The sequence below is a fragment of the Canis aureus genome, chromosome 2 (assembly GCF_053574225.1).
Source record: "Canis aureus isolate CA01 chromosome 2, VMU_Caureus_v.1.0, whole genome shotgun sequence".
In the NCBI taxonomy this organism is placed as follows: domain Eukaryota; kingdom Metazoa; phylum Chordata; class Mammalia; order Carnivora; family Canidae; genus Canis; species Canis aureus.
The window spans coordinates 11698438-11725157 of NC_135612.1; the positions used below are offsets into that span (position 1 = coordinate 11698438).

General features: G+C 50.2%; 1 protein-coding gene across 2 annotated transcripts in view; it reads right to left on the minus strand.

The window, feature by feature from the left end:
* Positions 1-965: 965 nt before the first annotated feature.
* RGMB (repulsive guidance molecule BMP co-receptor b) overlaps positions 966-26720 on the minus strand; it is a 28804-nt gene continuing 3049 nt past the window's right edge. For both annotated transcript variants that reach the window (XM_077863532.1, XM_077863523.1), the window contains exons 3-5: positions 24575-24867; positions 18787-19295; positions 966-4094 (exon numbers count right to left, since the gene is read on the minus strand). In XM_077863532.1, coding sequence (XP_077719658.1) covers positions 3426-4094; positions 18787-19295; positions 24575-24867 — 1471 coding nt within the window. In that variant the 3' untranslated portion in view covers positions 966-3425. The remainder of the gene's footprint in view (positions 4095-18786; positions 19296-24574; positions 24868-26720) is intronic.

Consider the following 26720-nt stretch of genomic DNA (forward strand, 5'->3'; position numbering starts at 1 on the left):
CCTTCAGGCACTAGAATGCTTGATGTTGTGATGAAAAAAAAAAATCAGGTAACTAACAGGATTCTTAAGGTTTGTTGAAATCATCGCTTATTGTTTAAGACAATAAGACTTCTTAGGTTTTTGGACACTTAGGTTTCAATTCCTGAAAAGTAGCGGGTCTGGACATAGAGTACACCGAAAGAGAAATTTTGACTTCTAAGCATGGACTTCATTGTGATGTGGATGATTTTTCTTAGTGTTCATTTACTGCCGGTTTATGCTTTAGGGATTCAGTGGCTTTATCACCGTTGTCCTATTTTATGTGTTTCAGATAACATTTTTTTTGTTTAACAATTCTGAGCTCTACTCATAAACACTGAGTGTATGGATTAAACCTACTTAAGTGATTATGTAGGTTTCCCTTAGTTGGAATTTGTCTCATTTAGCATGTGACTTAATAGGAGTTAACTGATTGCCTTTGCCTTCAGTTTGGGCTTAATTCTTTTTCAAATTTTGCTACCCTTGGGCATGTTTCTTGAAGGAAGAACAAGTTGAGATCTTGTGACATGTGACATCTCTTTTTAGAACGCCCAAGAAAAGGGGATTACAAGTTCCCAAAGCCAGAAAAGCCCTGCCCCAGGTCCTTCCCACCAGAGGAAGTTGCTGCAGTCCACGCTATCTTCAGGAACCGCAGTGCAGGTCCCATGTCTGCAAGGGACCTCAACTATTACTAAAGACAGACCTTTGGGAGGATTCCAGGGGGCCAGTTTGACAGACACTGACTTACTTGAAATCGCTTTAAACTTAAAAATGAAGAACTGCACTTAAGAGGTTTAGAAAATAAGTGAGTTTGTGGGCAGGTTGCACAACGTGTTGTCAGTAATCACCAAGGAAGGACTTTGCACAAAGCCCCTCTGGCTCCCTTTTCTCAGCTCCTGTGTTTTGCAGCTCCTCCAGCAGGTGTCACTATAATCACAGAACAAACATTCCACAGCATGGTATGTAACTTTATTTTTCTAGCATAATAATTTAAAGTATTTACACACTGCACACTCACTGTTTTACACAGATACTTATTCATATACCTATGAACCACATCTAAAGGTTTCTTTGCAAAGACTCGACACACTGGGAATTTCCAAGCATAACAAAGAGAAGGAAAGGACAAAAAAAATAGGCTTTGAGTCTTTTAAAAGACAGCCATGTGGCGCATCTGTGAAAACCAGTGTTTCCCCCCCAGTCTTAAGCTCCCCCAGGAGACCTCTGAATAGCTACAGCCTATCCAGATGTTGGTAGAACCTGAAACTTTGGGCTAAGGAGAATTTCAAGAACCCAAATGCACAAGTAGTATTTTCTCTAGAAGTGCTAGGACAAAAACAAGAATAACTTGGTCTTCCACTAGAGAAGCATCTGTATGTCTCAGTTACCGGTGGGGATGGGAAAGGTCGTACAGGGACTCGGATTGTAAAGGCACAAGAGCCAAATACACTGGTAAGAATGCGAGTGACACAGAATGCCTGGCAGGGGCCTCGCCAGCTCTCAGGGCAACGTGGCCTGAGTTAAGGGTCTGTCCTTCCCCAACTGTTAGTAGAGGTGGTGGTTTTGCTTTCCCTGAAAAGGACAAAGGTTACATCGTTCATCTACGCCCTAAGGCCAGATACTGTAGGAGTTTCTACCGCTTTTACTTCACTTTCATTATACTGTTTGCACAAGAATAGTGGTTATAAGTACTCTATTTTCCCTCCTTTGTTCTACTCTGTTACATAACAAAGTTACTAGCTAACTCTAGCTTCTGAACCTGGCCCATGGTTCCCCAGGTGAACAAACACAGCCCCAGTTCAGAGCTGATGGCAGGTACGCCCCCAGTCCAGTTTTTATAAAAGGTTAACTGGTTTAGGTTTCAATTCTCTGGTGGTGCATCTCTATCACGTCAGAAGCCGGATGCCTTTGTGGTTTTCCCAGACTCGCCAAGGCGACTCTGTCCTAGATCACAGAAAGAGAGGACGGTCGCCACCTCTAGATGAACCCACAGCTCCATCCTGCGATTGGATGACCGATCAGTTCACGACGAAATAGAATTTTCCGCAAAGCGAAATCCTCTTTTCCTGCCAGTCGGGGCCTCTGGCAGTGCCCCTCACCAACGGGACGTGGCGAAAGGCAGGGATGCCAGGCCTGGCCCGCTACAGCTCAGCACGCTCTGGATGCACACTGCTGTGGTCGCTCAAGTTCATTTTTTTTTTTTGCACTGAGCTAAGGTAAAAATTGTGTCCTTGCTCCTTGGGACCAAACACTTACATAGACAAACGAGAAATTTCCCTCCCCTAGCACTCACTCCCTTCCTCGCGCTCTTGCACTTGGGGCGTGGGGCTTTCCTTTAGCACCGGGGCCGCCAACGGGGAAAGGGAGGCGGCAAGGAGGTACCTGATGGGAGTTTAACCAGGTTCCACGAGCAGGTGCCTAAGGAGCCTCTCTTAGCAGCCCGAGGAGGGGATGACAGAGACAGACACGCGGCCTGGGGCGCCACCAGGCCTGGATTAGCCAGCCCCCCTGTCAGTCGCATCAGGGAGGCCCTGCTCTCGGGCGGCCCGGGCCTTGCCAGGAGGCAAGCGTCCAACACAGCCTGGCTCCGGGCTTGGGGCGTGGGGGGGGGGGGGCGAGGAGGGCCCTCCGGGGGTGGAGCCGGGCGCAGCGCGGTTCCCAGGGCACCCAGCTCCGGCTCGAGGCCCCGGCTTGCACCCAGGCGCGGGCAAAGGGGGGACAGTGGGACCGGGGACCTGGATGAGCAAAAGTCTGAGCGCTCGGGGCTGGGGCGGGGGAGTCTAGCACAGCGCCTGGTACCTCTCCATGACCTTGTCACCTCTTGCCCCTTCGGGCCTATGGAAACAGCAGTTTTGTGTGGCTCAACCTCCCGTGCGGGACGTGCTCAGTGGAACGATCCGTAGGGCCCGCAGGCGGCTTCTCCCTGCCCCTCGCAGGGTGACGGCCTCCAGGGGGGCGGGGGGGGGGCAGGCCGGGGTGAGGCCACCTGTCGCGGAAGGGGGTGGGGGGGAGGGGGGCCAGGGGGGGATGGGACAGCGCCCGCCCCCGGTCCTCTCCAGGGGCACGTGGGGGGGGGGTCTGCGTATAGGTACTGTACGTACTAACCAGGTACACACATAAATATTTAATATATAAAAAATAAAGTGCTTTCTAACAGGTCCCCAGGGAGGGACATTATAAAATATTTCACAAAACTGCAAAACAAAAATCAGTACAATCGAGGCCCGCTGCCTCCCCCGTCCCCGCCGCCGGCCCCTCCGCACGCCCCCGCGCCGGCGGCTGCACGCTATATACATATATACTCTTTTACTCAATATATTATGACAATATATATTTTAAAATTCTGTTATAGACCAAAAAAAAAAAAAAAAAAAAAAGCCCAGCGCCGCGCCGCGCCGCCTAGAGGCCTAGAGCAGCCGCAGCAGCAGCAGGCCCGCCAGCCCGGCGCCCAGGGCCCGCGCCCCGCCCCCGCCCGCGCCCGCGCCCGCGCCCGCGGGGCCGCCGCCGCCCGGGAACAGGTGCCAGCGCTCCCGCCGCGGGTGCAGCGCCGCCACGTCCTCCAGGGCGCTGCGCGCGGCCGCCGAGAAGTTGGCGTCGCCCGTGGTGAGCAGGTCGAAGACGCACGACTGGAAGTAGAGGTCCTGCAGCGGCACCCGCTCCCGGCAGCGCGCGTGCGCCGCCTCCAGCGAGAAGCCGGGCCCGGGCGGCGGCGCGGGGCGGCCCAGGATGGCGGACACCCGGCCGCGGCCGTCGTCGATGCGCTCGGCCAGCGGGCAGCCGTGCACGCACAGCTGCAGGTCCTGGCTCTCCTCGTAGGCCATGGCCAGCGCCTCGGGCATGCGCAGCGCCAGCGTCAGGTAGCGGCCCAGCTGGCGCACGAACACGGTGGTGCCGATGTAGCGCGCGTGCATCTCCACGGCGCGGCCGCTCTCGCGCTCCCGCACCACCAGGCTCTTGGCGTCGCCGTCGCCGCCGCTCGTGCTGCCGTCCACGAAGGCCGCCGGCAGGTCGTCGCTCACCGCCTGGTACACCTTCTGCTCCGTGCACGCGCCGTGGGCCTTGAAGATGACGGTCACCTGCGGGGGAGCACAGCGCCGTCAGCCGCGGGGCCCAGGGGACCTCCGCTCGGGGCCGGGGGTGGGGAAGGGGGGCGCAGCGCTGGGGGATCCAGGCGAGCTTCCCCTGGGGCGGTGGACGCAGCCTTGCGGGGTCCAGGTGAGCAGCCCTGCAGGGCCCAGGGGACCTCCCCTCGAGGCAGGGGATGGGGGGGCCCAGCCCGGCGAGGTCCAGGTGCGCTTCCCCTCGGGGTGCGGGGGGCAGCCCTGCAGGTCCAGAGGACCTCCCCCTCAGGGCCGGGGGTTGGGGAAGGGGGGGCAGCCCTGGGGGATCCAGGCGAGCTTCCCCTGGGGCCGTGGGGGAAGGGGGGCCCAGCCCTGCGGGGTCCAGGCGAGCTTCCCCTGGGGCGGGGTGGGGGGACAGCCCTGCAGGGCCCAGGGGACCTCCCCTCGAGGCCGGGGATGGGGGGCCCAGCCCGGCGAGGTCCAGGTGCGCTTCCCCTCGGGGTGCGGGGGGGGCCCCCAGCCCTGCAGGATCCAGGTGAGCGGGCAGCCCTGCAGGTCCAGGGGACCTCCCCCTGGGTCGGGATCCACCCTCCACCCCCCTTCCCCGGCACGCACAGACCTCAGGCGCCCCGACCCGCGCCGGGGCGGCAGCAGCTGCACCGCGTCTCCGGGGCCACCGACCTGCCCCCGCCAAGCCCCCCTCCGCGCCCCCGGCAGGTCCCGGCTGTCGGGCTAACCCGGAGGCGGCGCGGAGCCCGCTTGGCAAACTCGGCTCCCAGGCCCTGGCAGGGCCTCCCTGCCCTCAGCCTAGTTACAGCGACTGTTTTCCCCAAACAGCAGAACGGCCCTTGAACTTCGCAGAAATTTTCTCTGGAGCCACCTCGGATTCCCCAACTGCGGCAGGAACCCCCCGCCGGGGCGCCTCCTGGCCGGCCCCACATCCTCGGGCTCCCAGGGGACACGGGCCTCTGGGTCACCGAAGCTGGGGGCAGTGGCCCCGAGAAAAGACCACAATGTTTTGAGATGTGGGTTATTGTCAGGAACTGAAGTGATGGCTTTTTAATTTTTTTTTCTTAAAAAACAACAAAATAGATCTCTCTCTCCCTCTGTGGAAGCGAAGGCAGGCGGCCCGCCCTCCCCTGCTCCCTGGCTGGAGGCCGCCCGCCCTCCCGCTAGGGAACTAATCCAAACAATAGACCCTTGTTGCAAAGGCCAGAAAGAGCCCGGCCGCCCCCTCCGCACCCCTCTCCACAAGTCCTCACCACCACCCTCGGCCCGGGCAGCATTTACTCACACTATTTAATTCCACATGTTCCCACTGGTGTTACTTGACTGGAATTTTCCAGCCATTTCATTTTACTTCAGCCCGTTATAAAGCTAGATCTGAACCAGCTGCACTCTAGCAACTGGTTAAATTCATATCCGTTGTTTGCAGCTGCAACGAGAAGCCAGACAATGTACTATGAAAATGCTTGGTTTTCTCCCCTCCTAATTACCCTGACCCACCACTTAATTTCACTACCAGCCTTCTCACATTTCAACACCTTCTTAACAACCCAAAGGAGGTGTACCAGAGATGACGGCAGGAAATGTGTTGTGCATCCAACCATAGGACGACCTTCCAGAGCGAATGGGATTGTGAGCTCAGTATCTAATGGGACTATAAAGCAGATTTATTTGGTGGCTCTAAAGACACTCTGACAAGGGCTTTTTGCAAGGCCAGCTAGGATCCCTCGGACGCGAAGAGATTACCTCAAGTGACTTGTGCACCTGAGAGAGCTGAGAGCCACTGGCAGATGGCTCCAATGAGGGCGAGGGAGACTTGTCACATGATCACTGTCCTCATTTTCAACTGGAGTGGTCACACTTTTCAAAGACTGGCTTTCTGGTCAAACCAACCTCAAATTTAAACTAAATTAACATTATTTGCAAGAATTAAGTGTTTTGTTCATCTTAGGAAACACAAAGAGGAATTAGTTTTTGCTGAGACAACAAAACAGATCCAATTCCACACGAGTTGCCAAATGGGCACGCGCAGGGGTGGGTGGTAAGATGAGCGCACCAGTTCCACGTGCCTTACCAAGCCTAGCGTTTTCATTAAGCACACTGATTCCAACTCAGGGGTCCTTTCCAACACCTCCTGCATTCCAGTCCCCTGCTATGCCTGTGCCACTACCAGTAACCCCCAGACCTCTAGGAGAGCAAAGAACGCACAAACCTTGACTTCTGTCCTAGGATGCATGCGACCAAAGAGCCCAGTTTACCTAAAAGATTTCTGTCCAATTTTCTAAGAGTAACTTTTTCCATGAGACAGTGAGGCTTGATTTCCCTCATTCTCACACACAGCAGAGGCACAGAATTAGCTCTTGAATCAAAATACTGAGGGGGATGATGACTCGCTCTCCAACCGAGAGAAGGGTTTCCTGAGTGGCCCTCTGAGCCTAAGTAAGAGTGAAGACACACCTAGAGATATATGCGAGGTGTCCATGTACAAAACACCAGGCAGCAGTTGTACACGACTTTTGCTTTGTAATGTTAAAATTTCATTCCTCCTACAATCACAACTCAAGATCTTAAAAAAGGCACTCAGCTGGGTAGGGCCAGAAATTTGTTTTCAGGAAAACAAAATTAGTTCATTCTTATTAATCAAAAAAAAAAAAAAAAAAAAAAATCAAAACCTAGAATTTTTGGCAATTTCAAATGTTTCTACTATTTATGCTCTGACCTGTATTCCAGTAGTCTCAAACAGATACTTAAAAAAAAAAACAAAAAAAAACACCAGCCATGCTGCTTACTTTCCCCTTCCGTGAACTGATCCATATGCTGTAATAACTCAATTTGGCACATCTATTCTATGCCACACCATTTATTATTGATGGATGGCATTTCTGTGCATTTAAAACATCAATGCCTTTTGTTAAACCTTTCCCACCAAGTCCCTCTCAACCCCTACCTCAGACAAACTACTCTAGTTCTCCTCATCCATTTTTAATGTTTCACTCCCTGAGATCTTTACCACCCACAAGGTCTATTAGGAAGACAGAGATAGTAGCTACAAATCAACCTTTCCACGTGTGATATGAGGATTTGAAGGTTTGCTGTGAAAAATCAAAGTTTAGACACACCTGCCTCTCCTTTCCACCATAAAAAGAAAATGCATGCAAAGAAATCGAGGTAGCCAGCAAAGGAAAACCCAGGTACTGCTTTGCCAAGAGGTAGCTTCCCTAGGCTCGACAGCCTTGTAAAGTGCTGTGCATAGGTTTTTTGAACAGAAGTCCCTGAAGGCTGTACGCTTAACTACTTATGCTTCTTGTGATTTGGAAGAAACAAGTGCCGATGTTTTGTCAGGCTATTTGGCACTGCACTGCACGTGCAGCACCTTACCAGAATCCTCAGACTCCAGACCCGGACTCTCAGATCTATGGGACTCCCATCTCTTGGATTAAAATGGGCCAACTAAGCTGAAACAGCCACAGAGATTACGTTGGAACAGAGAGAAACACAATTTTCACAAGTACCTGGTTAAAACGCTGCTGTGTTAAAGGAAGCTAAAATGAATTCTTTCATGTAATCAGCAGGTCTGTCTAGTGCATCAGATCCTCTGGGTGCAATTATTAGTCGAAAAAAATAGGCACTTCTGGGAGGATAAGGGAACACTGCTCACAGCCCCTTTTACTCTTACACAGGTAAGTGGGATCCAACCTCTACCTTAAATCCTCGAGTGCGAGCAAAAATAAACCATTCCAATAAGGGTACATGCTGCAAAGGAAAAACTTCACATGCTCTAGCTCTAGGCCTACAACAGCCAGTCTTTACTTCTGACAATTTCCTCTCACAAGATGTCAACGTTTGCCACAGCAATCAGACAAGAAAAAGAAATTATTCCAAATCGGTAGTAAGTAGAACTGTCACTATCTACAGACAGATATGACCTCACCAAAAACCCACTAGAATAAATGAATCCAGGACAGTTACCAGATACAAAATGGACAGAGATCCATTGCCTTTTTATACACTAAGAAGATATCAACAAGTAATTAAGAAAACTGTTCCATTTATACCTGCATCAGAATGAATAAAATACCTAGGAATACATTTAACTGACTCGGTGACCACCCTCTAACTCCAAAAACTATAAAATAACAATGAAAGAAACTAAAGACGGGAATAAGAGATACACAACTAAATAAGATATACCATGTTCATGGCCGGGAATAATATTGTGAAGATGTCCATACCACCCAAAGCAATCTGTGGATTAGAAGACATTTCCATCGAAACACCAACAGCATTTTTCACAGACCTACAACACATAATCCTCAAATTTGTATGGAATCACCAAAGACCCTGGAGAGCTAAAGCAACCTTGAGAAAGAAGAACAAAGCTGGCAGCATCACAATCCCTGATTTCAAGCTATAGTACAAAGCTGTTGTGATCAAAAAGGCACAGGATTGGCACCAAAAGGAGACACACAGATGGAACAGAGAGAACCCAGAAAGGAATTTAGGCTTATAGGGCCCATTCATCTACAACAAAGGAGAACGAGAACATAGAATGGAGATACGAGTCTCTCCAGTAAATGGTATTGGGAAAAGCAGACCACTTTTTTACACCATAAATATAAAATCAAAATGGATGAAAGGCCTAAATGTGAGACGGGAAACCGTAAAACTCTTAGAAGAAAACCTAGGCAGTCATCTCTGGAACGCTGGCCTCACCAATATTTTTCTCCTTAGGTCTCTTTGGGCAAGGGAAACAGAAGCAAAAATAAACTACTGGGACTACACCAGACTAACCAAGTTTTGCATAGTGAAGGAAACCAAAGCAAAAAGGAAGACAAGTAACAATGAATTTCACTCATGTGTAATTTAAGAAAAATAGATGAATGTGTGGGAAGTGGGGGGAAGAGGAGGATGGGAAGGCAAACTGTAAGGGACTCCTAACAACAAGGCACGGACTGAGGGTCAAACTGAGGACTGAAGGAGGGAGGTGGGCCAGGGGAGAGGCTAGATGGGTGATGGGGATGAAGGAGGCCACTTAGGATGCACCGGGTATTGTATGTAAGTGATGAATCATTGAATTCCACTCCTGAAACCAGTACTGCACTCTAAATTAGCTAATTAGAATTTAAATAAAAATTTGGGAGAAAAAGCAATAGCCAAAAGGTCTAAATAGGCATTTTTCCTGAGAAGACCTACAGATGGCCAAGAGACCCATGAAAAGATGTTCAATATCACGAATCATCTGGCAACTGCAAATGAAAACCACAATGGACATCACCTCACACCAGTCAGAACGGCTAGTACCAAAAAGACAAATAAGTGTTGGCAAGGATGGAGAGAAATGGAAACCCTGGTGCGCTGTCGATGGGAATGCAAACTGGTGGAGCCACTGTGGCAAACAGTATGGAGGTTCCTCAAAAAGTCAAAAATAGAACCCATGTAATTCAGTACTGTCACTGTTGGGTATTTACCCAAAGAAAATGAAAACGGATTTGTTTTTTTTGAAAAATGATTTGAAGAGCTACATGCATCCCTATGTTAACTGCAAAATTATTTACAATCTGCAAGATACGGAAGCAACCCAAGTGCCTACTGAAAGTAGAATGGATAAAGATGTGTACACCCGTCACGCACGCAAGGTGCTGCCATTTGCAACAGCAGGGAGGGATGCAGAAAGTGTTACGCTAAGTGAAGTCATGTCAGATAAAGAGATACCAGATGATTTCACTTATGTATGGAATCTGAAAAACAACCCAACTCTGAATACAGAGACCAAACTGGTGGTTTTGGGGACAGGGGGGAGGCACGGGTGGTGGGAGGATGGGAGAATGAGATAAAGGGGATTAACAGGTACAAACTTCCAGTTATAAAATAACTCACGGAGAGCAAAGGTATAACAAAGGGGAAATAACAAGACTGTAATAACGCTGTATAGTTAGTGACAACAGCTCAGTGAGCATTTTATAACGTGTGGAATTGTCAAATCCCTGTGTTGCACACCTGAAACTAATAAAACGTATGAGAAGTATACTTGAATTAAAAAAAACAACAGTATTTATATAAATAAAGTATTTAGGGAAGACGAATATAAACAGCATTTATATATATAAATATAAATATGGTTACTAACTGAAATGTAATTTTACAATTACGACTATATACCAAGGATCCACCTACAGCAAGGCTTAACTTGAGCCCCAACAAAGTGTATTTTAGTACTCGTGTTGAAGGGGAGGGCAGCACATGAACATATTACCCTAGACTCCCTCTTGGGGCTGGAAAAAGCGCTTAAGGGCCTGCTACCTTCAAACGAGGTCTCCAATTAGGTTTCCCTACCCTCCAAATCTCTTTGCACAGAGCTCTGTTCTAGGAGCACTTCCAGGATTCCAGAGAAATGGAATGGATCAGCCTTATTTATTCTTCAGCGCCGCCGCAGGTAATACATGCAGGAACAAGGGCTGCCTTGGCTGCGGGAGGGCTTCTTGGCAGCAGACGGAGAAAGAAGAAACCAAAGCAGAGGCGAAGGACACCCACAGCCGAGGCTGCTAGGGTGGTCCAGGGAGAAGCGTGAAGCTCGGCGGCTGGAGGGAATACGCAGCGGTGAGAGGGAAGCAGGCCCAGGGACGATGCATGAAAGAGGCACGGAAATGTCGACTTCCAAAGAGCAGTTTGTGCACACTCACACGCAGGAAGGCTGGCGGCGCTTCTACGTGGGCTCGGAGGCCGTGAGATTGGCCAGCTTCCTGCACAGGCCACAAGGCCTCCCGTCCTCGGCTCCCAGGCACTCAGAAGACTCCGCGTGGAACGCGTCTGTTGTTTGCTGTGTTCACACCTTGCGTTATAAGGAGGACGGCAAGTGTAGGAACTCACGCTGCTTCTAGATGTGTCGTTAGGCATGTGTGGACAGTATTACAGGCTTCAGCTGCCACTGTGCTGCGGACCAGAAACACTCTGAAAAGGGGAGAACCGGGGCTGGAGGCAGTGACTCCGGGGCCGGAATCTGCCCCAGCAGGTCTTGCCTTCAGGGATGGCCCTTCTCACATTTGGAGGGGGCAGGGCCATGGCTCCAGGGGCCCTAGAGCAGGACCTCTGGCAAGGGCTCTAGGCCTCGGTTAGCACAGCTGTCGCCCGAAGCAATGGGGATTAGGAAATCAGGGCCTCTGATCATTTTTCAGTTTTGAGAGGCGACTTAAAAAGCAAAAGGGCCTGAAGGCCTTTACAATACCCTCACACTCTACCACGGGTAGGTCCAATTTCAAGTTCCCAGGGCTCTTGGGGGGAAAAAGAAAAAAAGAAAGAAAAGCCCATTCACGAAAGAGGTGTTAGAGGTGATGACCATATATTTCAAGAAGCCAGTGACCTGAAATGCTACAAAGCTGCATGCTTGGTCGTCAGGGGCCGGAGGCAGGGCGAGAGGAAGACAGCAAGTGCACACTAGTGCACACCCCTCTGGGTGGAGGAAGACAGCAAATGCACACTAGTGCACACCCCTTCGGGTGCACAGATGAAACCCTAACCCCCTACCTTTCAGGAGCAAATGCGGTCCTATCAACCTCCCCACAGTCCCGTCCTGTCTTCTAACACTCAAAGAACCCCACCAGAATTAGCCAAATGTTCTTTTGGCTTCCACTCTTAACATAACCAGCTAACCAGGACACAAAGAGCTGCTCTCGCCACAGACCCGGGTTCACCGAAAGCTCTTTTCTGCAGGCGACAGCACTGCTCTCACTGCAGGCTCGTCCAGGTCAACTCCCCACCTCATCACTCGGGAGTGGAGCAGCGTGAAGGTCCTTACGGGGCCCCACCCACGAGAACACAAAATTCAACACAGTGGAAGAGCGAGTTCTGCTGCAGTCAAAACAAACAAGGACAAAATGGGTAAGGCAGGATTTGTCATTGTTCACTACCGCAGGTGACTTCTTACATGCCACATTCCACACAGGCAGAAAGTGTTTGGTTAGCATTCACTGAAGCCAGCAAAAAGGTACCAACCCTCCAGTGTTCCCTTCTCGCCCCTTCCTCTCAAAGTGTTGACTCAAAGAAAATTTAATAGGACAGAGAGAGAGAGACATTTGGAAATGGGACAGTAAAAGAGGTTCTAACCCTCAGCTGTGTATCAGACTTGGCCCGGGCCTCTGGTTTCAACTACGGAGGAGTGTGGCTCCGAGCTGAAGCAGCCCAGGCCATGGAATCCTGCCTGGCCTGGCTGGGGCAGGAGCTGGGTTATTTTCATTTACAAATGGAGGATATTTTAAAAGTCTCCTCCTCCTCTTCCTCCTCTGAAACCACAGCTGGGATGGAAGGAGGGGCACAGTGAAGGACAATGCAAAATGCAGGACTTACTAGATACGCAGATAGAAACTTTACACAATTGTAGATGGTTTCTACTAACATCTTTAAGTTCTCTTCATCCTAGAGAATTAAGATGGTAAAAGACTCACGACCCAGAGTATTTGAACTCACATGGACAATATGATGCTGTAGCTTGTACGGAAAGCACGGCTTAGGGGTGTCTGGGTGGCTCCCTCGGGTCTGTGTGTGCCTTTGGCTCAGCTCCTGATCCTGGGGTCCTGGTCTGAGTCCCATGTTGGGCTCCCTGCTCGGTGAGGAGTCTGCTTCTCCTGCCACCTCCCTCCCCCACCCCCATGCTCATGAGCTCTCTCACTTACTCTCTCAAATAAAAACTTAAAAAAAAAAAAGTATAACATAAAGAGTAACCGAGGTGGGCTCATTCATCTTACCAAATGATACCACACAGCTCATAATTTCTCCTCCTTTTTCTGCCAACCCCCCACCCTCCACCAATATACACGGAAATCCTTTTACTTCCAGAACTCTGGCTGAACCTGCATGAAATAAAGTGGAGTCGCTCCTGGGCCTAAAGCTTTCTATCCAGTACAAAGAGGAGCTATGCAGGCAATGGACAAGTGAGACCACTACCACCTGGAACGAAAGCTGACTTCTAAGAACTATTTCTTACTCCTTTGATATTGTTTCTACAGTAAATAAATTCAGGGAGGAGAAAGTTATCGACTATGTGCTTCTGTGGGATTTAAAAGTGAGCTAGGATCCTGAAAAATGAATTTGAGAATTGGTGACTGTGACAGTCACAGTCTAGAAAGCTTTTGGTATTAAAGGCCAACAATCTTTCAAAAGTGGCTGCTAGAGTTCTAGACCCTGATAGGGTGTGTGGAGCATCAGGAAACCCAGGTGTCAGTGAGGGGCCACCGTGACCACGGCAGGTGGAAAGGAGACCGTGCCAAATCCCAGGAATACAAATAGGGACCTGTGAGAGCGACCAGGGGGAAGGGTATGCCCTGGGTACATCAGCCCATCTCTCCGGCCCTTCTTGACGCCTGTGACAACTCGCTAAGTAGGAACACCTAGAACCAGCGTATGGATGTGGGCCACCGATGTTCTAGAAAAGAAACCCTGAAGGGCTGGTTTTACACACAAACCCCACAATGCTCCACCAAGTGCTATAGGTTTGTTATGTGCCAAGACTGAGACAGAGACTGAGCATCTCCCTCACCCCAACCCCCCCACCCCCCAGGAGGCCCTGTGACGCTCAGTGGTTCCAACATAGCGCCAAGTTAATCACACATTTTTATCAGAGAAATGATTACACTGAGCAGGAAACTCCAACTGCAAACTTCTTCCCCATCTGTTCCCCAATATGCCTCAGTCGGTCTTTTTTTGGGGGGGGGGGTGACTATTTTTGCAAAAATGAGGACCAGGACAAAGAGCAATTTTAAAGAGAAGGCAAGAATGACCTGCATAACAGATAATCCTAACAAAATAAAGAGCAATTTCAGCATTTACAAGTTAGTTTCAATGAATCTGCAAGAAAGTTTGTGATCTCTGGAAAGAAAGGGCTTATACATATCTCTATTTTTTTTTCTCAAAGATTTCATTTATTTATTTGACAGAGCACACAAGTAGGGGGATTGGGAGAGGGAGAAGCAGGCTTCCGCTGAGCAGGCAACCTGATGCGGGGCTCGATCCCAGGACCCTGGGATCATGACCTTGAGCCAAAGGCAGATGGTGATCCAACCGAGCTGCCCAGGCGCCCAGGGCTCTGTATTCTTAAAGAAAACGCCAGTGTCCCCTCTATAACAATGCAGCAGGCATGAACACCATCCGTGCATCAAAAAACAAACCTGCCTTTGGGAGTATGAGGCATCTTCCTTAGTCGATAAAAATAAGAATGATCACCACTGTGTAGCTCACACTATCTCTGTAAAGATACTAAAAACTTCATGGGGGACAAAAACTTGGCTATAAAGAGAATGCGCCAGGCCTGGGGTCGAGAGAGGATGGTTTCCCCAACTTTGATCCGGAGATTGCTTAAAATGACAGTTGAAAGCCTTTGGAATGCAGGTGTATCAGGCCTTGCTTCTGTAACCAACAGAGAATGATCCACAACACTGGTTTATATGCCCATACCGCTATGGCTACATACGAAGGGACATCAGAAAGGAGGAGAGGACCTAACCGGTGTTCCAGGACCCCACAGGCGACTCTGTTTTATCACAAGGGAACATCCTGGGTTACACAGTTGGAAGGAAACAGAAAGCAGGAATGAACCAAACAATCTAAGGCTTCCTACACCTCTAGTATCATCACCCAGTGCAAGTTTTCAGGAATTTCCCAGAAAGTAGCTGGAGCTTGGGAATTAGGGATAATCACGGGCTTTAAGAAATGGGGTAACTGCCGGGCACAGCCTCTTCCCATGCTATGGATGGGCACTAGTGCTCCTGGGCCATGGGATGACAGGACGGAATGACGTCTACAAAAGAACCTGCTGTCATCCCCCAATCTCCCCTCCTACTTATTATTTTGTTTTACCGAGATCGAAGGACAGGATGACGAAGGTGGAGTGACGGGCAAGGACGTGATTATAGGAAAACAAACAAAAACAAGCCAAAGGTATCCAAAATACTTCGGAAAATATAATTTAAAAAATAAAATTTTAAAAAGTATCCCCACTGTTTAGGTGTACAGTAAATGCAATCTCGAAATTTTCTGGAAAAGGTATAATTTTAAATGTATCCGAGAGACTGGCAATTTTTATGCAGGCTACTAGTAATTCCTCTGTGAAGTACAGAATCTTTTCAGAAAATTTACTCCAAAATCACCTTCTGTAATCGCGGTACATACAAATCCCTACTGAGTCCCCTTAAACAGAAACACGGGGGTACACGGAGTGAGGTGAACAGGATGAAGGGGCAAAGGGAACTGTGCAGAAGACCGTCATCTGCACCGAAGACTGAGCCTGTTGTTCTGAGACCCAGTAGAGCTGCAGACGGCGTCCTCTGCAGAACCTAAGCGGTTCCCTCCTCCCCACAAGACAAAAACTGCTTTTCTTTCCTATGGAGCCAACTCTCCCAGTTCTCAGCCTGTCCCTGTCCTCCCTCTCTCTGCAGGGCCTGCAGGCCTGAAGCCGCCACGCACAGCCAAAGGGGGGTAAGCTGGCCCAGGGCTGGTGTGCATCCCGGCTGGCCGAGGCCTCAGGTGTGCAAGAAACCCCTGCAGGCCCTGGTGTGGAGATAAAAAGCTAGCCCCGGCCTCCCCTTCAGGAACACACCGGCTGGGCCAGGGAGCAGCTCCACGAGGCTTCTCGGAGGAGGGGGAGCCAAACAGTCTGGTGGAGGGCCTACCATCAAGGGTCCCATGGGGAAGCACAGCTGTGCACACCGGGACCCAGGGCAAAGCCACACTATGTTTCTCAGGGAAGGGGGACAGAAAGAAGGCCCGGGGGGCGGGGGGGCTGAGGCCACACTGTTGAGCCCTGTAGGTCTAGCTGCCCCAACCTCACTGCTTCCTCCATGGCCAAAGGAAGTGATCAATGGTCCCCCTTGAATACAGAGGACTTGTGATGAGGGCGAGGTACTCAGGGCATTTAGATCACAGAGATGACCTTGAAGGTGGCTTGCCCCAGAAACCAGGTTCCCAGGTGTGAGCAATTGTTTCAGGGACCTCACTGAGCCTAACTCCCGGCTTCAGTGACTTGGTTCAGCGCTCAAAGAGGTGAGCTGAGGGAGGCCTACACACGACACTTTTAGTAGCCGTTGGCCAGCCTCCACCTTAGCACCGTCAGCTTTCCATCTAGTGACACGGAGCACATGGGTCATTAAACACGGTCGACCCCAAGGATGATATGGTCTCTGCCGTGTGCAGTGCTAAGGTATCGAGCAGCCGGTCTGTGCATGTGTTTGAGGTCTCAGCAGAGCCGAGACTCTTACAAAAAAGAAAAAAAAAAAAAAAAAAGAAATCTTCTGAAAGACTTTTTAAAAGAAGTATTGTGGTAGACATTCAAAAAAAAAAAAAAAATCAGATCTTTTGGGGAAAGTATTTTTTGCCTCAGAGCGTTTTTATTTTTATTACCGTCATTTTTTCATGCTTAGATTTTTTTTTTTTTAAAAGGTTTTATTTTGGCCCTGCCTGGGTAAAAAGGAAATGGCGCTGCAAAATTTTAGGCCTTTAGTTGTGTTTCACCAACACTGAGATAGGTATTTAGCAGTAACTTCCAGATGCTTTTGGTAGCTTTGGAGAGTTATGAAAAGTAGAAGGGAAAAAACCCACAACTACCAGAGGTCATGAAGCCATAGAGTCATCTGCTCCTGAACAGCATGGTCACCAGATGTGGGGAACTTCTTTCCAACAGTGCACTTCAAGACCAAGCATTCTCATTGTCTGATGGAATTTAAGTCAGAGGACAGCTTTGCTCCCACATCCTTTTTGGAAAGAGCGAAACTTTTGATCCTTACCAACCGAGGGGGAAAACAAAGCTGTACTACTTCTTCATTGGCTAAAAACTATGACCGACCCGATCGCAACTGAAATGGACCGACCTAAGGTACCTCAGTGTCAAATGTTCCATTTATAGAATATTGATATCAATAAGGTAACTGGTTGTTCCCAAATAACTCCAGCATGATCAATAAAAAGCATACAATTCTGAAAGGCTGATTAACAGGTATAAGTGACACGTGACTGGATGGAAGTCATGGAAAATTAAATTTAGGGCTTGTGCCAAGAATCAGTATTTTCCCATGCACAAAACACCTGCTAATCTCCAAAGTACTGCAGATGGCCCTCCAAGCCCTCAAGTACCTACACCATGGATGATGACCTTCTCCAACCCCACTGGAACTGCCTTCTTGAATTTTCAGTCTCACGTTTTCCTAAAGACCATTCCCAGGTTTTATGCCTTATGACGCTGCAGCAATGATGGATTTTTGGCCACGGTTCGTTTTATAACTTCATAATGGTGTAACTTTCTTCCATGACTCACAGCCAACACATATTTTAATATACAGATAGAAAAAATTATTTGCATACTTGTATGAAAACCAGAAGAGGGAAAGTTTATTTGAGATGCAGGATTTGGAAAGGCAAGCCTGGGCTTTTATTGGGAGTTGAAGCGTAAACATTTTTGAGTTCCCCTAAGATGTCTGGACTAACGTAACAGACTTCTTTGTTCACAGCCATGACTTCTAATCTTAGATTTGTGACACCCCCGGGTGTCTCCACATATCTCCGGAGGTCCTGTAAAATTACCTCCTCAGAATGCCAAGTAAAATAATTTAAATTCACTTAAAAAATATGCCACACATGTCTGCAGGCAAAGAAGGCTGTCCTGGAGTCACAAGAACACTTTTAAGTATTAGAAAAGCTTGATCCCTGTCGATTCCATTTTAGTCTCAACCAACTGATGAATAAAGGACATTGAGCAAGAGGAGACTGTGCGACTTCTGTGACTGGAGGAGACTGGGAAGGAGCTGGCTACTTGGGACAGTGTTTTTCTCTAGAAAACCCTTTCTGACCTCTACACTTATTTTACTGATGCCTGAATTAGCACTGCCTGGCAACCGGGATCCTAGTTCCCAGCCCTTCACCTACTTGCACTGACACTGGTGCCTTCAAGTTGGTTTCAATGATCTCTATTTGGTATTAGTTTCTTTAAAACAGACATACATACAAATAAACGAGAACAGGGACGGGGGCAGCTAGGCAGGGTAAGCTTAATTTTGTCAGTTCTCCCCTCAGCTTCTTAATTAAATTGTCAGCCTGAGATTACATGGGGGGTTATACATCTCTGGTCCACAACTGCCAATTCTAAAATGCCTCAGTCACAACACGATCAATAACTAAAACACAGTCGTGGGTTTGCCACTAGGAAGCTGGCTTATAGCCTTTATATTTTACTACCGCTTCTGAATTTCCAATACTGTAGGTTTCCTGATGGGCTGCTGCCCCTGGTTTCAGAGCTCTCTTTACTTCGAACACCCACTTCAGCTGTCTGATAAAGTGGAATACGGATTTCTAGGACAAGAGTCACGCTCAAAAATGACATCACAGGGGGAAAAATACAAGTATACATTTTCCCATTAAACAGGCCTGCCTTGTCATAAAACTCGTCTTTTTTTAATTTTTAAAATTTTTCATAGGACTGCTTAAACCTAGACCCACATTTTACATAGGCCCTAGGATTCCAGTGAGAAATTCTTTACTAAATAATTTTCATTTAACCCTCTATTCACCCTGCTAACCGCTTGCCAAGAACAAGAAAAAGTTCCTTTTAAACTAGGTCTTTTGTATCATACTTCCAAAACTGTTGGAAGAAAAAAAAAGGGGGGGGGGGGTCCTGAAAGATCACACATCTGCAAGTTACAAGCAAGGAGGACAGAAGAATACTCGCCTTATTTGTAGCAGTAGCACTGGATCCAGGGACCACAGGCACGTTCGTCACTTGAACTGAAAGGTAATTATTGTCTATGAGGGGCCAGGCTCCTTCCACTTTGCACGTCTGAAAGTGGTCCTTGAAAGTTCTAAGGTGAGGATCTCCGAACAAGCCACAAAAAAGGTAACTGGGAGGGCTCAGATCCCCTCCCCCGTGTTCTCTGGCTCCCGCGTGGCTGTGATAGTTACAAGGGTCATGGGTCACTTCAGGGTTGGTGGAGGATGTGGGGCCGTCCTTGGAACAGTTCCTCTGGCTCATGAGGTCGCTGATGCCCAGCACGGCCGAATGGTACACCAGGTTGCCGCGGCAGGCTTTCGAGGTCCGCTGGGTGCAGCCGGCGTAGGCACGCAGGGCCTTGCAGAACTCCGAGTCAAAGCCGTCGATGGCGGAGTTCAGGTGCGACGTCAGCGACACGAAGTCCGTGGTACACTTCTGGATCCGACACTGGGCCGGCTGTTGGCAGTCACCTACGGGGACAGAAGAGAAGACCCAACGTTTGGGAGCTGCCCCCCCACTCCCTGAGCTCCGTGCGGAGAGCACGTGGTCCTCTGCTGCGCGGGGCCCCGGGCGTCTCAGGACCAGGCCACGCGGCCTAAGCCTGGCCGCGGGCCGGGACCCTAAGACGGGTCAGGAGCCGCAGGGAGGGACCCCGAGTCCAGCTCGGGGCTCTTGGGCTAGAACCACAAGGGAAGGGCTACGGGGAGCATCCTTCACCCACTTGGCTATTGATGATAGATTTTGAGGAAGATTCCTTTGTTCCAGGGCCGAGCCAAAGGTGTGGACCCGGTTTTGATTTTGAAAAGGGCCCAAGTCGTTTGCTTTGGAGAGCACCGGGTCTAAGCACAAAACCACGATTAAGCTTCGCACCCCAGGTAGGAGCCCCTAAAATCGTAGCATGACTAAAACACCTTCACCCACTCCTAGTACAGCTACGGGGGGAGAATGTGAAGACAAAATCCAGGCACTAAGTTACTCTGCATTTGCTGAGGGATGTCTATTCAGGACCTGTACGTATAAACGGCCAACCTCCTGGATGCTACAAAAGGGGACTGCTCTCTTAAAATAAATAACCTGACTCATCTGATCAACTGTGTATTTACTGCTCCCTTAGCATCGATCACTACGGGATCCCAGATGCTGAGCAGCTCATCAGGAAAGGGACACGGACTCAAAACGGACACCACGTTGAAATCATGCTGCACAGACACGTGATTCCACCGACTATGTTGTATCAGAAACAGAACCAGGGAACCACAACACACAGAATGCGGAGAGTACATATACACGACTTCTTTCTTAGGTCGACAGTTCAGGCACACCTAACGATTTAAGCAAAGCTAAAATGAATAAAAAGACCAACTATTACTGCCCTAAAAGTCAATTTTCAAGTGATGTTTTGCCATTAGTTTCTCATATAAAAAAATTAAGGGGTGCTCGAGTGGCTCAGTTGGTTGAGAGCTCAACCCTTGGTTTCAGCTCAGGTCATGATTTCATCATCATGAGATGGAGCCCCACGTTGGGCTCGGTGTACAGTCTGCTGGTCCTCCTCCCCCTGCTCCTCCTCCCCCTGCTTCCAGGTTCATTTATCTGAGAAAGAGAAATAGAGCGAGAGAGCAAGTGTGTGCACACACTCTCAAATAAATGAATAAATAAAATCTTAAAAAAATTAAAGTCCTCTCAAAGCATAAAAAGATGCAAGAATTGCCAATACTAGGTCAATTGTGTGCACCAGTTTTATATTCTGGTCCATAAAGTGGGAACAGTAGAATTACTGAAAAGGAAAATACTTTTCTAATCATCCACTTCAAGTTTAGAAAAATGAACACGTACTTTGTGTTACTTAAACATTCTTTTTAGGTCCCTAAACTGGAGGAAATTTCAATACATTCAAGTCTTAGGTTCCTCAGCTGAGAAATGAGGAGGTTGTTTTTGTGATCTTCGCCAGGCATAAAATATTTTACAATTCTTATTCTAGGTGGGGGTGGGGGGAATCATAGTGTTATTAAATAGGTAATTATTTTAAGATGTGGACATAAACTTCAAGATACTATCAAGATTTTGGACTTCATCTGATGAAGACTTAAAACTAACCCTAGTATCATTTTAGAAAGATACTTTAATCTTTTCAGTACTAAAGTGCTTTTAAACCCGAATGGAATAGCCGGTAATCTCTGTTTCTGGCGTGAGTTCAGAAAAGACTGGGGGATGACAACTCTCTAGACACCTCCCCCAGTATTTTTAAATTTAAAAGACCAACAAGGGAAAAATGTAGTCTAGATGGTGTATTGATTTACTTTAACTCGAGTAAAAAATTAGAATATTAAAAATATTTTAATGTTTTGGGCTATGGACCTATAGCTATCACTAAATCACAATTAAAAAAAAAAAAAAACACTGAAACACCTTCATGTGTTTGGCCTATTTTACATTGGCTCATACTAGAGTTGACAAAAGCAGCTTCTATATTTACAGAATTCCTCTCTCCAAAGTAGATCAAGTCATTTTCAACTGTTTTGACTCAAAACAAAAAACAAAAAAACCCCCAAACCCCTAAACCAATCAACAGCCCAAAAGGCATTAAAGCCATTTTACAGATGGGAACATCAAGACAAAGGGATATTAAAGGCCTTGTCATGGTTGGATCATAAATAGCAAGAATGAGCCCCAAGATGTAGTGCCTTTCTTCAAATCCCTGCCTTCCTTCCTCAGGTCACACCTCCTCTAAATTTCTGACTCTCACAATAGTTGATAACAAAAAAAAAAAAAAAAAAAAAAAAAACTTCACTATCATATCAATTTTTATTTTTTTCTTTTTGAATGAGAGTCACAGCAAGCAGAAAGCAAGGTAATGAAAACTGGGCCAAGACCACTCAGAAATGAAGAGCTCCTGGACTATGAATAAATGACAGCACCAGAACTTTCCGCTAAACTTGCAATGCCTATTTGTTCTTTTTATGGTCTATAAAATCTATTCGAGCATACATTTACTTGTAATTATTTTAAATAGTCATAAAATATCCAAAGTAAGGAGAGCATAGAGGCAGATGCAACCGTTGAGAAGAGAAGCAGAATGCAGATCCCCACCTCCCTTCTCCTGCCTTGTCCCCCCCCTTCCTACCCTTTTTCCTAGCAGGCAGGTGCCCGTTCTTTTGAGAAATGTCACAGCAAACTGAACTCCTTGGGTTCTTTTGTTTGGGATGAGGTTTCAAACAGAGATGTTGGGAAGGAGGAGAGCTAAGCAGAGAGAGCATCTGGGTCAGCAGTTTCGGCCCTCATCACAGGCTCCTTCCTATATACTGACTAATTTGCGCCATATACCCAGAAATATCCAGGCTTCATGAATTTATAATGACAGCGCACACTTTGCCTGTTAACAGGCGGTAAAGTAAGCTTCCTGTCAAAATGCCAAGACAGTGCAGAGCAGAAACAATCTCAAGGATGTAGCCAACAAAGCCATGAAGAGTATGAGCAAGCAAGCAACTCCCATACTGGGATCTCCATTCAGGAATTATGGAAGTCTGCTTAAAGGGGGTGAAAAAGTATGAAAGGACTTTTTTCATTTCCCAGGGCAGGAAACAGAATCTGAGTTACAGATGTCTCCATTTTTCAAGGCAGGTGACCTCCGACTGGTGTGATAGTGTTTTCATTCCAGTTACTGAAAGTGCTAAAGGATTTGTGGGTCTACCGCTTTCGTTAATGATTCAAAGACCTCACCATTCAAGACCACATTTCCTTGATGCCAGGACTGCACGTGTGAATTTGCAGCACAATCGCCAGTTTATAATAAAAGAAATAAGATATGCTGAAGCTGAATTAAGTGCAATGAAGGGCCATATGGGATGCTGAGGCAAATTATATGGATCCGGGCCTAAAACATATGGTAGCCCATCTGCAAAGAGCACTCTGCTAGGCTCTCTTAGAAACAATCCCTGCATTTCAATGGCAACACTCTTTAAAGAAATCTTTCAAAAGGAGCCCCTCTTTTTTTTTTTTTTTTCCTGTAACCAAATTAATCACTCCAACAGGTCATCCACAGATACCACTCACCACGGAAACTCTTAAGTAGAACCCGATGGTGACTTCAGTGTGGACACATGATGACACTGAGAGGAGTTTCACACAAGTTCTTGAAATAAGGCACCTTACTCTTGCAAAACATTAAAACACCTTCTGAAATTGTTCATTACTGGCCAGAAAAGAAACCTTCAAGGATCACATTCCAATCTTGCCTCAGAACCCTCTGGCAACGAAGGGAAGCAATCTCCAAGCAGCTGTGAGGGACACACAGTCCTACCTCTAGCGCTTCAATTTCCATTTCAAGAGGCGTACACCTTGACATTAGGGACACATATTCTTCACCCAAAACACTCCTGAACGTATCTTTTGACACGTCATTAAAAATTTCCATGTGACCACAAGCAGGTTGACATTACTTTCTCAGGTTCTAAAGCCACTCATTTAAAGCCTTAATCACTGTAAAACTTACTATTACACCCTATGTTTCCCCAAGTGGGTGTTAAAAATGCAGCTGTTCCATCACAATGCAGAGTTAGGAAAAGTAAAATTAAGTTTCCTCAAATGCCAGACTCCCCCCCCCCCCCCCCCCGCCCCATTACTTAAGAGACCTCCCAGGTCTCCAGCAAGGATGGCAGGACTTAATTAATAAATAGGACTCCACACAGGACTCTCCAGATCAGCGCTGAGAACTGATCAGTGTTCAGGACTTTCCAGATCTATGCTGAGAACCGATCAGTGTTCAGGACTCTCCAGATCAGAGCTGAGACTGAGGTCATAAACTGCAGGACACACACACACACACACACACACGAGGTCTCCAAGGAAAACTTACCTGATGCTATAGTTCTCAAACTAAAAGAGAACTCATCTTTCAACTTTTGGCATTAAGGAAATCCTTCAGTCTCCTAGACCCGGTACTTGTTTAGAAGGAGCGTCCCAGACACCCCCCGCCCCCCCCTGAGCTGACCTACAGCTGACAAGTGACTGCAGAGCAATGCAACTTATTTCACAAAGAAAATAAGTATCACCTGCTGGAAGGCTCCTCTGCAGGCCTAGTGTCCGAAGCACAGAGGACTCCCTCCGGCTTCCCCGCGGGGCCCCCGCCCTGCGCCGACCAGGACCCGGCGACCCCTCCCTCCCGGGACCCTCAAACGCGCGCGGCTCGGCCCCAGGGCACCAGTTTCTCCAGGGGCTGCGAGCAGCTCTTGCCGGGAGGGGAAGAGAGCTGCATTCGCGGGTGTCTTAAGTTACCCCGAGAGCAAGCCCCAGGTTTTCAAATCCCGGTGAAAATCTGCACTTCTGGTGCGCTCTCCTCGCCCTGGCTGCAGCCCCCCTCCCCGCCCCCGTCCTCCCAACGCCGGGGGAGCAGCACAAGGCCCGCGGTCTCCCCTCCAAGGGGGCGGCGGCCGCAGCGCAGGTCCCGGGGCCCCCGCCGTCCCCGCCCGCCCCGTCGCTGATAAGAGGCTGCGGGGAAGGGGAGTGATCAACGGTCCCCGCCGAGGGAAGGCGGGGAGCGGGAGGGAGGGGGCGGGGGGCGGGGGAGGGGCGGCCTGTCCTCCGCGCCCGGGGCGCGCCCCAGGGCGGGCGGCTCCGAGCCCCGCGCAGCTGCAGGTCGGGAGCCCGCGAGCCCCCCGCCCGCCGCCGCGCCGCCCAGCGGGGCCTGCGGCCCGGGCGCGTCTGCGGACAAAGCCGGGGCCCCGGGCGGGCTCCCCCCGCGCGCGCCGCGTACCTGCGTGGAGCAGCCCGAGGCCGAGCAGCAGCAGCAGCGGCAGCAGCGCCGGGGGCGGCGGGCGGGGCGGCGGGCAGGGCTGCGGGCGGCGGCGCTGCTCAGCCCCGGCGGGGGCGGCGGCGGCGGCGGCGGCGGCGGCGGCGGCGGCGCAGGAAGGAGCTGCTCTGCAGCCCATGCCCGTCCATGCAGGTCTCGTGGGCTCCGGCGAGGGCGGCGGCGCGGGCGCCGTGGCGGGGTCGCGGCCGTGGCTGCGGCATGGGCCGGGGGACGCGCCTCGCTTCCTCTTCTTCCTCCTTCAGGCCCGCGTCGGGTTCGGGCCGCCGCCACCGCCGCAGCGGGAAGCGCGCCGCGGGCGGAGCGAGGCGGAGGCGGAGGCGGAGGCGGCGGCGGCGGCGGCGGGGCGCAGCGGCATCGCGGCGGGCGGGGCAGAGAGGGCGGGAGAGAAGACACAAAGACGGTGAGCTGCGCGCCGGGCCCGGCCCCGAAAGCGCGGGCGCCCCGGTCCCGGCCAGCGTGGGCTCGGCGGGCGTGGACCGACTGGCGGCGCGCCCAGCCCCAGCGAGCAGCCGCGGGCGGCCCCGAGGTCTGCGTGCGGCCGCCCCGCGGTCAATCAATCTCGGCCCCGCACTGCCGCCCCGCCCACCCCGACGCGCGCCAATCCGCGCCGGCCCCGCCCCCGGACAGGCCCCGCCCCCCCGCCCCATTGGCTGCGAGCGCGGGGCCGCGGGGGCCCGGCCCGCCCCTCGCGGGGCCCCGAGCGCCCGCCCCCCGCACCTCCTCCCGCCCTCCGCTGGCTCATTGTACTGCGAGTTCCGCGTCCGCAGGCGGAGTGCGGTCCGCGGCGCCCGGGCCCAGCCTCCTCCTCCTCGCCGCCGCGAGCTCCCGGTTCCCCGTGCGCTGCAGAAACCGGCGACGGCCACTCTGTCTCGGCGTCACGAGGGAACCGGTCTTGGACCTCTCTTCCAATTAATGTGATTGGGTTCCACCGCCCCCTAAGGTGTGTGGGTGCCTTAGGTTCCCCCCGCCCCGGCTCCGGCTCCGGCTCCGAGCCGCAGGTCCCTCCGCAGCCAATCCCACCTGCGGAACCGCGTCCCGAGCCTTCCCCGGACGCTCGGTAGGGCTGGCAGCCCGCCGCGCTGGAGACCCCAACGTGACCCGCGGTCCCGCGCAGGCCGGAGGGGCCGGGAACCCCCCCCGCCCCCCGCCCCCCAGCTCCCGGCGGAATCCGCTGGCAGCTGTGCGAGGCCCCGGCGTTATTGTTCCTCTGACATTTCCCTTCCTGAAAGCGGCGGGGAGGAGTCTGAGAGGGGGCGAACTTCAACGTGTTCGGTTACAGTGTAATTAGATTAATGAGGATGGTGAGTTTTTAATGCAGTGTGGAGTAATCAGGCCATCACTTCTGGTTGCTCGGTGGCTTTCCCACAAATCTTCCGAGTTCTCTTAGCAGGTCACTTTCTACTTTTGCCCCTTGGTCGGATCCAGAACTAAGGGGGGGGGGGAACCCAATTGTGTGCCAGCAAGGAGGCTGCCGAGTGCAGTCACAGGAAAGCCCGTTGCGAGGTCGATGATAGGTTCCAATTTGTTATCAGTAGGTGTGAAGTGGTATCTAATCTCAGGAATGGCTTCAGAGGCCCGGGAGCGGCTTCGCCTGCCCTGGCCATTCCTCCAAGGGGCTCAGGGCTGCAGTTTTTAATTCACTTACAGCCAAACTGCAGCTCGCAACTGCACCCCTTCACTGCTCATAATCCCTGCTTTGTAATTTCGTATCAGCCACGGACACATTGATAGTCCACATGTTACAATGTGCTAATCAATGGACGAGGATAATTGAGGGCAAACCTTCGATCACTCGGCCTCACTCATTAGACACATTATGAACTGTGCAAACCACTAGGTCCCTAATGAAGGATGCCTATCTATTTTTACTGTAACTTTTCTTTACTTACCTATTACATACTATGATGACTCAAGTGGTAAACACACCTTTCACTGCCCAAGATACAATCCAGGCCCTGGGTATATCCATAAATATGCTTAATAATAGCTTCAGAGTTGCCTGGAGAAATGACTTTTTGCCGGCCGAGTTATCTGATACGACTTTTAGGTAGTACTGGGAGTGAATAGCGCGACACCCAACACCGACTCT